This window comes from Sus scrofa, chromosome 9, assembly GCF_000003025.6.
Source record: "Sus scrofa isolate TJ Tabasco breed Duroc chromosome 9, Sscrofa11.1, whole genome shotgun sequence".
Taxonomy (NCBI): domain Eukaryota; kingdom Metazoa; phylum Chordata; class Mammalia; order Artiodactyla; family Suidae; genus Sus; species Sus scrofa.
The window spans coordinates 132,381,909-132,395,276 of record NC_010451.4 but is presented as its reverse complement, the minus strand read 5'-3'; the positions used below and the strand labels follow the sequence as shown (position 1 = coordinate 132,395,276).

At 46.6% G+C, this 13,368-nt stretch overlaps 1 protein-coding gene across 1 annotated transcript in view; it reads left to right on the top strand.

The window, feature by feature from the left end:
- HHAT (hedgehog acyltransferase) overlaps nt 1–13,368 on the top strand; it is a 321,661-nt gene that overhangs the window by 272,791 nt on the left and 35,502 nt on the right. Inside the window, 2 exon segments of the mRNA XM_013979981.2 lie at nt 97–211; nt 214–240. Coding sequence (XP_013835435.2) covers nt 97–211; nt 214–240 — 142 coding nt within the window.

Here is a 13,368-nt window from a genome sequence, read left to right as displayed (position 1 = left end):
AGGTGCTCCGAGCTGGTAGGAGAGAAGGGCTTCGTGGCGTCTCAGCCCTGTTTTGCCACCCTCATGACGAGGTGCCTCCTGGCCTTGTCCCCCCAGGCTCAGGTCCTCTCCCCGCAAGCTCGCCGCCGCTTCCACGCCGCCCTTGCATCTTGTTCCACGTCCATGCTGATCCTGTCCAACCTGGTGTTTCTCGGGGGCAATCAAGTTGGGAAATCTACTGGAATAGGATCTTCATTCAAGGTAAGTTGCCATTTTCAAGCAGTTTCTTGTTTTTTTCACAGATGTAGTGGGTATGCTGTAGGGGCCTGGGGGAGGCAGGCATTGGTCTCTGCATGCTGTGGGACCTATAAATACTCCAAATTCCTGTGTTTCGCTGTGGTTTTAAGTGTCCTCTGCTTTGAGGTACCTCTGATCTATGCTCTGTAATACCTACCAGCAAAATGTGCCATCCTGACTCTTCCAAACTCTATCGTTCCCTCCTCCTGAGTTACAGCTCCAATTTTTTTGTTTTTTTCTAATCGTCCCTACTTCCCTGCTGTAGATCAGCGTCACGACATAGCCGTTCTAACCTCGTTCCATCTACTATCTGAGGGTCCCCCTGGGAGAATGTCCTAGAAGCCCCACTCTGCTCCCCTGCTGTGGTGGCCACCACAGCTGGTTTGCCACACCTCTTTGTTGTCGATGTTTTTGTCTGACCACTGGTGTGCCAGCCCCAGCAGCCAACCTTATGTATAAGAAAGTCATGTATGTTTGCTGTCACGCATGTCTCCTTGTCCACGGTGCAGTCACACCTGCAGCAGGTAAAATGCTAGTTGGTGAGAAATATTGTTGAAAGCATGGCCTTAGTCACTGGCCACCGTTTCCTTTTTGGGCCAGAACTAAGTGTACAACCCATTCTTAGGAGTATTGAGAGAATGGAAGCGACTCACAGAGCATGTTACTCCGCCCACCCACTGTGTGTTCAGAGCCAAGGTCCCCGCTCTGGTTCCCTGACCAGCGACATGCTTCTGTGCTTTTGTTTTGGGATGTTGTGCCAAGCAGCAATGACATGACTCGGCGTGGCTAGGCTGTTATCTCCACATCTGTGTCCCTGACGAGCCAGCGCTGCTTCCAAAGCAGCTCTTTTCACACCAGAAATAGCCGTGACACAGCTGCATGGTCCCAGGATGGCAGGTCATGAATCTGAACTGTGGCAGGCTTAGGTGTGCCAGGCTCAAAGAGACCAGGACAGAGCCCCATTCTGCCGTCATCTTGTCATCTTGTCACCCCTTTGATTTTGCTTTCTGAGAGATGTTTCAGCTGATAGTTTCTGAAAAGATCACATCCTTTTGAAGCGGCATCTGTCCTTTAATAAAGATGGGAGATAACGGGGCCACTAAGAATTTAAAGATTAAAAAAACTCTCCTTGAAGTGGGTGACAAAGTTGTGTACCTTTCTTGCCTCGTCCTGCTGTGCCTGGCACAGTGCTGGGAACACAGTGACTCTTGAAATGCTGACTTGGGGCTTGCTCGTCACTCGAGCAAGAAGGCTCTGATCTTTGCTTTGATAAATAAACGTACCCGGTGTTTGCTACTTGCAAGGTCCTGAGGATACAAGGGTGGAAAATGTCACATACAGAGATGGGAGCCAAAGATGCAAACAGGTGTGTCGCTAGATTAGATAATCACTGTGCCAAATGCCTAAGGAATTGCTGAGGTCACAGGATGGGGGGTGACCTTCCTGTGGAAGCTGGGCTTCACCGAGGAGGGGACATTTGAATTGGGGTTTTGAGCAATAAGCAGGAAGTCGCCAGGTGAAGGCGCAGGTGCATGGGGCTGATTAATACCTGTTTCTGTGCCAGGGCATCCCAAACTCTTCATAGTTTTTCCCCATGGAAGTTCATTCCTCTCACGGTTCAAGGAAGGTCCAGTGGCTTTTTCTAAGCAGTAACTTCAGGACTTTGACCATTTCTGCTTTGACGCTTCCCCTTCCTGTGCTGGCATTGTGGAGTGGAAGAGAACGCGGGGGTGGTACACCAAGTACTAGCTAGCCCAGCCAGAGGTGACGCTTGGCATTTCCTGCTCCTATTCCATTGGCCAGAGCTGGTCATGTGACCCCCATCTCCGTGGCCTGCAGGGCAACGTGGGGAAGCACACAGGTACAGGAGGCTATGGCTCCGCAGGAGGGGACACTGAGGCGACCAGCCGGAGGTGCCCAAGAGGCGGTTAAAGTGTGAGCTGGCACTGGGGAGGAGGGTGGGACCAAACGATCGCCATATGGGAGACAGGGCTTAAGGGGGGTCGTGAGGCTGTGGGAGTGGGTACAGTTAGCCAAGGAGCATGTGCAGAGTGGGGAGAGAATGTCTGGGAGGTAAACCTGGGCGCACTGGCTTTTAAAGGGGCGGAGAAAAGGTAGCAGCTACAAGACGTGCTTTCTGCTCCTCAGAGGCATGAAGATCAAAGCGTGGTTTGCCCTGCACCCGCTGCACCTGGCGCCAGGCACGGGGGGAGCGGGTGTCAGGGCTCTGCCCTGTGGGTCCTGCTGTGGTCTGCGATTGGATCGTGTTGTGTCCTCCCTGGAGCCAGGGGCCTGGGTGCCGATGGGGCCAGGGAGGCTCGGCTTAGAAGGCATCCTCTAGGTCAGAGATTCTTCACATCCGTCCGGTCCATCCTCAGCTGGTCTGTCCCCTGGGCCCCTGACTCAGGGAGGGTCCCGTGGGGTTTTCGTGGTTACCCCTTCTTTGGGCCGCTTGTCCCCGAGTGATTGAATTTCAGTATCTCTCGGAGGAAAGTGAACCAGATGGTGCCAAGTCCCCCACCCTTGAGAACTCTGGATTTCTCTTCATAACTGTTTTGTTGGACCCAATAGGAGATTATATGACTATGCATGTTTTGGTATCAAAAAGTATTAATGAGTTTATAGGATGTTGCTCACTCTGCTGGAGGTGTCATGTTAACTTTCTAAAAAAAAAAAAAAATCTGAATTCTGAAACTCATCTGGCCCCAAAGTTTTCAGATGATCAGGACCTGTTGTTCCAAGACTCATCTCTGCACCCAGAGGACAATGCCAGCTCGTGAGGGAGGAGGGCTGTCTCTGGGTGACAGAGAACAGTAACGCTCAGTCGCTGGATTTCCAGGTTTCGTGGGAAGGTAACCCTGCCCTGGGGGACGTCCCCTTGCCCCACTGGGCCTGGCGGTGACAGAGAGGAGCGGGTGGCATCCAGTCCTTTCTGCAGATCTCAGCAGCTCAGCGAGTCCTGTGAGAGCAGGATGGGGACAGACAGGTGTCTTGAGGGTGGGAATTATGGAGGAGCTCAGCGGTGGCCCACAGTGACTGGGATGGGGACGCACACACATCTTAGAGGACAGCCGCGTGGATTCTCAGGAACCTTTTCCCAGTATCACAGACATCTCTAGAAGTAGCTCAGTATTAGCTTGGAGGAGCCGCCGTAAGATCAGTATCTCTCTGTCTCCCGTTCACTGCGTTTACACACGGGTTTGTTTGCTTCAAGCTGCAAAGCTTGCCTTAGAAGTTAGGCAAATACCTCTGTCCTGGTCTCTACAAGGTTGGTGATGTGAGGTTGTAAAACCAGGCCCTTCCTTCCTGCTGTGCACACAGCCCCGCTGGGGCTGCGGTGCGTGTCGCACACAACCCAGGGTTATCAAGTGTGAGCTCTGCTGCAGAGACCGGAGAAGTCATGTTCCTTTAATTCCGGGGAAAATAAAGAATCCACATTTTTGCCTTGAAAGAAAATCCCCCAAACTTACTTTTACGATTGAAATTTACTTCAAGAAGCTTGAGGAATGTGAATGTTTAAGTATATACATATCTATGTAAAGGAACTTTGCTGGGTCTAGGGATCTGAGAAGGATGTGGCTGGGGTTTTGGTCCCCCTCAGGGAGGGATCCTGCTGTGTCATGCTTTTTGCAGAAACCAGCACAGGTTGCTTCTTACCTAAGCCTGTGACTCTGAAGAGCATTTGCTGATGAAAGGCGCTTTCTCGTGTCTGCCTTACATCCTTGACATTGAATTGTAAGTTAATTTCTTGAGCAAGCAGTTGATGACTGCTCTGTAGCTCCCAAATATCAGTGCGTTATAATTCCAAATCTGTGAGACCATAAACCAGCTGTGTCTTAAGCATCCTTGCAGCGCGCAGTAGGCCTGGGGCAGTGGGGAGAAAAGGCAGTCGCTGGGGATGCGTATGCCTTGAAATACGTCTGACCTTGAGGAGGCTGAGAGCTTTGTAGTGTTGTTTGGGTGCAGGGTAGTATTCCTTCTAAAATACCATCTAATTCTGTCAGCAGAAGGCATGGGCTTTGTAAAAGCAAACCAACCAACCAACCAACCTAATCCTTTCCTAAGTGGTAAAACCCCATATCCCACATCTTGGGTTTCTTGTTTTTCATTTTGTGGCTGCACCCGAGGCATATGGAAATTTCTGGGCTAGGGGTCGCATCAGAGCACAGCAGCCAGGTCCGAGCCACATCTGTAATCTACACCACAGCCCACAGTGACGCCAGATCCTTAACCCTCTGAGCAAGGCCTGGGATCGAACCTGCATCCTTATGGATGCTAGGTTTGGTTCTTAAACCACTGAGCCACGGTGGAAACTCCACCATCTGTGGTTTTGCAGTGGTTGAAGCTTGGTAGAGACCTGACCTCCATCAGCCACTTTCCTGCCCGACTCTTCATGTCACACACGGAAAACACACACACGTCCCCCCCCCGCATTGCCTGATTTAGGGTGGCAAGCTCCATCTCAGCACTGAGCTCCTGAGCGGCCCTGTGCCAAGATGAGAATTTGGTTGGTTTCCCTCCAGGCTGCAGTGACAGAGGAACTCGTGATTTTTTATGCGGGTCAGAACCTTTACCCTCCCCGCACCTGCTTTGCTGTTTCTAGCTGAGAAAGGAGAAAGAGTGTTTTCTCGCCCATCACTAGCTTGTCCAGGTGGTTTATTTATCTCCTGACTCAAATGGCTCTGGACAGGCATTTTGTTTAAAGCGGAGTCGGGGTATTGTGCTGGAAATTCTGGAAGGCTGTAGTTAAATAGAAACTCATTCTCCTCACATCCAGTTAAATTCTTGGGACTGAAATTCCCTTTTTGATGAAAGAAGACAGAAGGCAGGCGTCAGCGTCTCCGGGGCCGCCTTTGTGATGACTTTGCTCCTGCTCTTCACTAGCCCTTACCTTTCAGTGGAATTTTCATTGCTCTGATCGATTCTGCTTCTGCCCCTGTGAGCCTTGGCAAGTTCTAGAAGAATTTGAGGAGCAGGAGCTTCTGCCTTGTATTGACGGTAAAGCTGATACATAGATACAGGTTAAGCGATTTATCTGGTTGCACGTTGGCCCATTTTTGACTCTTCTTGGAGTCTGAATTTTAAGATGCCTTACTTTCTTCTTTAGTCTATGCCACATGGTCACCCGGATACCGTGGGCATCAGTTTTCCTAAAAGTAGTTCAGGCTAAGTCACCAGGCATAGGACTAGAGAGAAAGAGGGAGTGGGAGTTCCTGTCCAGCACTGCACCAGGGTCATGTTAGAGCTGAGAGAACTTCGAAAATATCTAGAAAGGAGTTTGAATCCGAATGTATTTAAATCCTGCTTTCTGTGAGGTGGTGCGAAACTCTCCTGTTAACCAGGAGGTTTTGCGAATTCACTGGAAAAGAGTATATGGAATAGGGAACGTTTTAGAGTATCTTTATTTTATTTTTTCCCATTTAAAAATTTTTCTTGAAGTATAGTTGATTTACAAGTTGTGATGATTTCTGCTGTACAACAAAGTGATTCAGTTACACGTGTACATACATCCGTTCTCTTTCAGATTCTCTTCCCATATCGGTTATCACAAAATATTGATTGGGTAGAGTTCTCTGTGCTGTACAGCAGGTCCCCATTGGCCAGGCATTCAGCATACCACAGTGTGCATATGCCAATCTCAAATCCCCAGTTCACCCCTCCCCCGACCCCACCTGTCTCCCTTGGTAACCATAAGTCTGTTTACAAAGTCTATGGGTCTGTTTCTGTTCTGCAATAAGTTCATTTGTATCTTTTTTTATATTCCACATATAAGTGATATCATATGATGTTTGTTTTTCACTAACTTCACTTAGTATAATAATGTATATGTTCCATCTGTGTTGCTGCAAATGGCATTATTTTATTCCTTTTTATGGCTAGTAATACTCCATTGTGTGTGTGTGTGTGTGTGTGTGTGTGTGTATCACATCTTCTTTATATGCTATATAAAGTATCTTTAAATAGATATCCATTAAAGACTAATATAGCTCAGACCCAGTTCATCAAATAAAAAGAAAATAATTTTGATTTTTACTGATTTGAAGTCTCTACCTCTGATTGGCCCCCAATCATATGTATGCAGTATGATATTCAAAAGCATGTTACAATCAAATATTAAACTAATGCAGTATTATATACTAATTACATCTCAATAAAACTGGAAAAAAGCTACTGCAAATATGGAAGTAGAAATTAAAATCAAACCAAAATAATTTTTAAAATTTACAGACACAGATTTTGAAATCAAACTTATGGTTGCCAAAGGGGAAACATGGGGGGGGATAAATTAGGAATTTGCAATTAACATATACACACTATTTTATATATAAAATGGATAACTGACAAGGACTCACTGTATAACACAGGGAAATCTACTCAATATTCTATAATAACCTATGTGGGAAAAGAATCTGAAAAAGAATGGATATGTGTGTATGTTTAACTGATTAACTGTACGTCTGAAATTAACACATTGTAAGTTCACTGTACTCCAGTAATATTTAAAAAATAAAAGATTAAAAATAAGTTCCCTTTGTACTCTAACTGGACCTGGTAATTCTTCAGTATAGAAGAGGGTATCTGTAGCAGGATTCCTAAATCAGGGCTCTAAGACCCAAACCAGGGAATCCTTTGGGGTGGCCGTGTGTTTGTGGTTTCTGCAGTGAGCACCCATCCCGGATTTTATATCATGAATTTATTTGACTGCTTGTCATGGTTATTATTATACTACCAACGGTACAGAAGTAGCTCAGCACCAGCCATGCTGGCTGAGGAGCCCAGGGAGCGCCCTGGCCATCTCAAATGGTTATCATGTGCGCTAGAGTCCCTGTTCACCAGACCGTCTCCTCCAGTCCTTACTGGACATTTTTAAGTGCTTAAAAAAATTAATATTTAGTTTGGAGTTCCATAACCTTTTTGTAACCAAAGAGCCATCACTGTCAGGTGTCTCAGCTTTGGGAGCAACTTCTTTTGTGCCATAGAACCTGCCATTGAGTTTGTTTGTTTACCAGAGTACCGGGCACCAACTGCTGGCTTTATGTTGCCACATGTAGTCGTGTGTTCATTTCCTGTGGCTGCTGTAACAAATTTATGAACTTGATGGCTTAAAAGAGCATACTTTTTTTTGTTTGTTTTTAATCTCTTAATGTCCTGGAAGCCATAAGTCTGAAATCCGTTTTGTTGGAAAGGAAAGTCAAGGTGTTGGCAAGACTGGTTCCTTCTGGAAGCTCTAGGGAGGATTTGTTGCCATGGTTTTTCCAGCTTCCAGAGACCAGCTGCATCTCTCACAGCTCTGCCTTGTTCCTCTTCAAAGCCAGCGGTGTAGCATGTTCAAATCTCCTTTCTGCCCTTTCTCTCCATGCCTGTCGTCACCTCACCTGCTGTCTGACTCCTCTCACATTTCTCCTATAAGGACCTTGTTGTTACTGAGCTCACCTGGATAATCCAAGGTACTCTCCCACCTCAAGGCCTTAACTGGATCACAGCTGCAAAGTTCCTTCGCCAGGTAGGCGGGTTTGCATGAGTTCCAGGCAGTAGGAGGTGGCCCTCCTAGGAGGAGCCATCATTTAGCCTCTTCCACAGCACATCAGGTGGCGGAACACCCTTCAGTGGCACCGCTGCAGTAGCTTCTTCCTCAAGAAATTTGATTGTAAAATGCAATTTGGATACGATGTGAGTCTTAGTGACATGAGAATCTGCCTAAGAAGAAACAATGCCTAACTTCCAGACGTGCACCTGTGAGATTTGCGGTCTTGAGGATATTTAGAGAGTGATGTAGGGAAAAGCTGCAGTTGGGCTTGTTCAGTTTTTGTTCTGTGTTCTCTGGGCCCAAACCTGTGTCACCTCACTCTCAGTCTGTGTCATTCTGAGATAGAGGGATCTGCAAGTGAACAGGACTTGGCAGTCAGCATGGCCTGTCTCCCCACATGCTGCAATTCCAGAGGTTTTCTTGGAACTATCAGGAAGGAAAAGCTCTCTTTCCTCGGCTGCATAGGTGTTGGAATATTGGGCTGGAGCCCCCGGCAGCCCTCCTGCTGTCACCAGTGGGAAGCCAAGTACAGACAGACGCCTGCTTGGAGGAAAGCAGAGTTGTATGTTGCAAACTGTACTTTGGAGATGATAATATTTTGAGACAACCCATTGCAAAATATTCTTAAGCCTTAAGATCCACCCCCCTCCATTTTTTAAATGGCTGCACCCATGACGTATGGAAGTTCTTAGCGATGGCAACCCTGGATCCTTTTTTTAACCCACTGCACCAGACAGGGGGATCAAACCCACACCTCCCCAGTGACCCATGCCACTGCACTCAGATTCTTAACCCACTGCACCCAGCAGGAATGCCATAGACCCAGGAGTTTCTCTTTTTCCTGGACTAGGGGTCGAATCAGAGCTGCCAGCCTATGCCACAGCCACAGCAACGCTGGATCTGAGCTGCATCTGCAACCTTTGCCAGTTTGTGGCAAGCCAGATCCTTAACCCACTGGCCAGGGCTCAAACCTACATCCTCATGGACACTGTGTCAGGTTCTTAACCCACTGAGGCACCATGGGAACTCCCTTAAAGCCAACATGTATGTGCACTTATCAATTACAAGAGCTTTTCTTCCCCCATTCAGTTCATGTCGGGGGACAGTTCTTTAGGACTCTCTTACGTTTCTGCCTGACTTTTGAGCAGATTCACTGATTGCCTTTGTTCCAGGCTATTTAGTAAGAATATCTGTATAACAGACATCTTTGGAAGATGGAAACAGTGTCTTCCTCCAAAGTATAGAATATTGAATTACTGTCCAGTATAATAAAGATAATCTCTCTCTCTGAGGCAGAGGTCAGGCAGGCTTACTGCCCATTGTAAAATGTTTAGATTACCGTGTCTGGGGTTTTTCTACTATAACATAAGCCACTGCTGTGCAGGCTGTCGCCTGGCCCTCTCTGCATTGCAGTGTGGGCCCTGGGGCTCAGAACAATGGCACAGATGCTCTGGCTGCTCTTATTGCTGTGAGTGATAAAGTCCTTCGTCTCTGACCCAAGGGTCTCGTGTCTTCTGCCCGCATCCATGAGATGGTGTCAGGCTAATGTGTTGCTTTTGCAAGTAGAATAAAATCTCAAATCCTTCACTTACTGTCAGTCAAGTTCAGTGAGGTTTCTGTGACTTGTAACCAAAAGCGTCCTAACTGATACACATTAATGAGATAACGTAGGTGGGATATACCACTGTTTCAAATTCTTAAAGGAAGGATGTTTGGGGAGATGCTTTTATGCTGAATTATTATATTTTTTCTGGCTTATGTGCAACCTAATAAAGCGACATTGAGAAATGATGCCTCCTGTTATGTGTTTTAAAGTAGGCATCTAACTTCTTCTACAAGTTTAAATAATTACAAAAGACCTAATTTTTGCCGTATGATGACTATTGACTTTAACAATGAAAACTGACACCTCTAAATAATATAAACTATAAATAACTTAGTGATTTAATATCCACCATCCTCCTTTTAAAAATGTAAATAAGCAAGATCTTCTTTCATAGTATTATTCATTGATTTCGTATTTCTGCTTCATTTCTCTCACAAATCTTATCTTGATTAAAAGTTATTTCCTTTATCTTTACAGAGATCATACATCTCTGTAGCAGTGTTTTTTAATTTGTCTTTCAATTACCATAAGGTTAGACATGTAAGCATTTTTCTCCTGGGTTGAATTATCACTACAGTTATTATAAGTGCATAACTCAACTCAAAATGGTACTGCTTGATAATTGCTAAACAGAAAAAGTAAAATTTCTCTTGAAATGGATGGAGTAGGAATTTAGGATTATTTGATTAAAGGAATGATCTAATTGTCCCTTTATTTTGTTCCTTTGTTGTAAAGCTGTTTCTTGAAATATAGCATAGACTAGAAAAGTACACATAAGAGGAGTTCCCTTCAAGGCTTAGTGGTTAACAAACCCCAGTAGGATCCATGAGGACATGAGTTTGGTCCCTGGCCTCACTCAGGGGGTTAAGGATCTGGCGTTGCTGTGAGCTGTGATGTAGGTCATAGACACGGCTCAGATCCCATGTCAGTTGCTGTGGCTGTGGTGTAGGCTGGCAGCTGTAGCTCCAGTCTGACCCCTACCTAGCCTGGAAACTTCGATATGCTGAGGGAGTGGCCATAAAAAGAAAAAAGTACACGTAAGAATTTCCTCTAAGCAAACACACATGTATAACCAGCATCTAGAGTCTCCTCGTGACCCCTGCCAGTTGTTACCTGCCCTGAGGAGTAACTATTCTGACATCTAAATTTTGAGGTTTTGGAGTTCCCATCGTGGCTCAGAGGGTTAAGAATCCAACTAGTATCTATGAGGATGCAGGTTTGATCCCTGGCCTCGCTCATTGGGTCAAGGATCTGGTGATGCCATGAGCTGTGTTATAGGTCACAGATTTGGCTCGGTTCTGGTGATGCTGTGGCTGTGCTGTAGGCTGGCAGCTACAGCTCTGATTCAACCCCTAGCCCGGGAACTTCCAAATGCTGCAGGTGCAGCCCTAAAAAAGAAAAAAAAAAATGCTGCACTTTTTTCTGTGGGGAGTTTGTTTGTTTACTATATATAGACGCACATGAGAGAGAATTGCATAATGTGTATTTTTTGTGTCTGGCTTCTTTTGCTCAATATCCTATTGAGAGATTTTTGAGCACGGTTATAGATTTTTCCTGCTTATTAGTGTAAAGTATTTCATTGTGTGGACATGCCACAATTTTTTTATCCATTCTACTATTGATGAACATAATAGCTGTGAGCTCCTGTGGGTTGTCATATATAATGACCAGTGGTGAAGATGGCTATGCATTTTTGGTGAGTTTACACCTGGGAAGGGATGGTTGTATCAATGCGTGTGCAGTATATTCAGCTTCCGTAGACACTGTGAGAAAGTTTCTCAAAGTGTTGTAATGATTCCCTGAGGGTTTTACATCCTGGAGCAATATCCTGAGATAAGAAGGGTGGGGGAGAGGCTTGCTTTTTTTTTTTTTTTTTTTTTTTGTAAAGTGAGAAAAGGCTACCTTAGGAGAGGAGAAGGAGGGAGAAACTTAACCTGAGATTTAATTTTAGGAACAAGAAATAAATTCTTCTAAAGTTTTCCATGTTGTTTGTACCTTGGAAAGTCATGCTGTACACCTGGTGGTCGCCTAACCCAGTTTGAAGACCACTGCTCTATCGGGGAGAGAAGGTCACTCTGTCCTTTGAGTCCCACCTCCACCTTTGTTCCAGCCCAGAGGGGAATAAGTGTTCGTTTGGACTGGACAGTGTTTAAAGTTAACATGTATGAGTTAGCCACTGCCGCGTAACAAATCACCCCCAAGCTTAATGACTTAAAAGAACAAGCATTTTCATAACTTGATTGTGTGTCCACTGGAGTTTGGCTGGTCTAGGATGGCCACATGTTTCCATCAATGGGTCAACCGTGGTTGGGTTGGATTTGCAGACCTTAGCTGGGCTCTCATGTTGCTGGGGCCTGAACTGGGATGAATTGGCTGAGTCTGGTCTACTCCATGTTGATTTCTTATCCTTCAGCAGACTCGTCCAGGCTTGTTCATACGATAGTCGTTGTGGCTGAGCAATGGTAGAAAGTATGCAAGGCTTTTCAAAAAGGCTTGGGCTCAGAACTGGCATGTTACCTTGCTGCATCCTTTTGGTCAAAGCATGTGATAAAGCTAACGCAATTCAGGGGGTGGGAGGAATAATCTCCCAATAGAAAAAAAACTGCAAAATCACATCGCAAAGGGTGTTTATACAAGTAGGAGGAAAGAGGTGTGACTGACCATTATTTTGCAGTCTCCTTCAGTTGCTTATTCAGAGGGGGACACAAGAGCATGGCCGTTGAGAAGATCCCATGAATCTGGACCCAGTTTGCCTCCTCTCCCCTTGACCTCTTCTTGTGTCCATCCCCCCGCCCCCCTCCTCATTCTCCCTACAGAGACTTTCTCTGCCCTTCGTGTGTAACTTGGACCTTTTGGCTGCTGTGCTTGGGGAAGGTCAGGGGCAGGCCTGGGGGCTTAGGTCAGCCAGCTCTGCATCTTTCTGTGAAATAATCCCTAAGATTCGTGTGTGTGTGTGTGTGTGTGTGAGAGAGAGAGAGAGCAAGAGGGACAGACAGACAGGGTGTGGGTAGGGGGAGAGACAGAAACAGAGAGACAGGTGAGGGAGGGATCCATACAGTTAGAATCTGGGACATCAAGCCATTCAGGCCCATCTAACTGAAGCTTCCCTGCGGTCTAGCCTGGCAGCGTGGAGTCCGCATCAGGTGTGGGACCCGAGCCCCAGCTGCTAAGCCAGTGTGCCTTTCCTTTGCATAGATGCCTCGGCTCCCTGGTATTCAGATTTCCCCGAGTCCTCTGACTAAATATAATGTCATGCCCCTTAGTGGCGTTGACTGGGTCCTATTTTAACTGTTGTTTGTTAAGTAATTTCCAGGTCACAAGTTCAGTTCTCAGCAGCCCCCGTGAGAGTGTTTAGGCAGACACCGTCACAGCGCTGCTCTAACACCGAGGCTCACGAAGGCCAGGAAGCTCGCTCAGGGTTCCACAGCTGGGAAGCAGGGGAACCAACAGGGGTTAGAAACCTTTTGACCCCAAATCCAGCAGCTTCACATACTACTCTGTCCGCTCTGCTCTCTGAGGCCTAGACACGACAGGTAATCCCAGGTTTCACCACAGACCATCCGTGCGTGTCCCCATCAGAGACAACGCCTAGGGTGCCCGTTGGTTAGTTGTTCTGTTTCTGGGAGTTATGGGTGGGGGGTTGAGGGGAGGTGACAGAGATCAGACCTCCAGTTTCTGGCAGTGGTGGGCCAGCCTATGGCCACTAGCTGGGCGGCCACGAGCTGGTGTGCCCCTCTGCAACCATGGCAGAACCTCTCATCATTGGTTCTAGTCACCTGCAGTCATCGGCAACCCGAAAATACGAAGTGGAAAATTTCAGAACTAACTCGTAAGTTGTCAGTGGTGCGCTCTTCTGAGTGGCATCATGAGATCCCGTGCCATCCTCTTCATCCCGCCAGAGGCAAGAATCATCCCTTCGTGCAGTGTATCCCCCCACGAGTCAGTCAGTAGCTGTCTT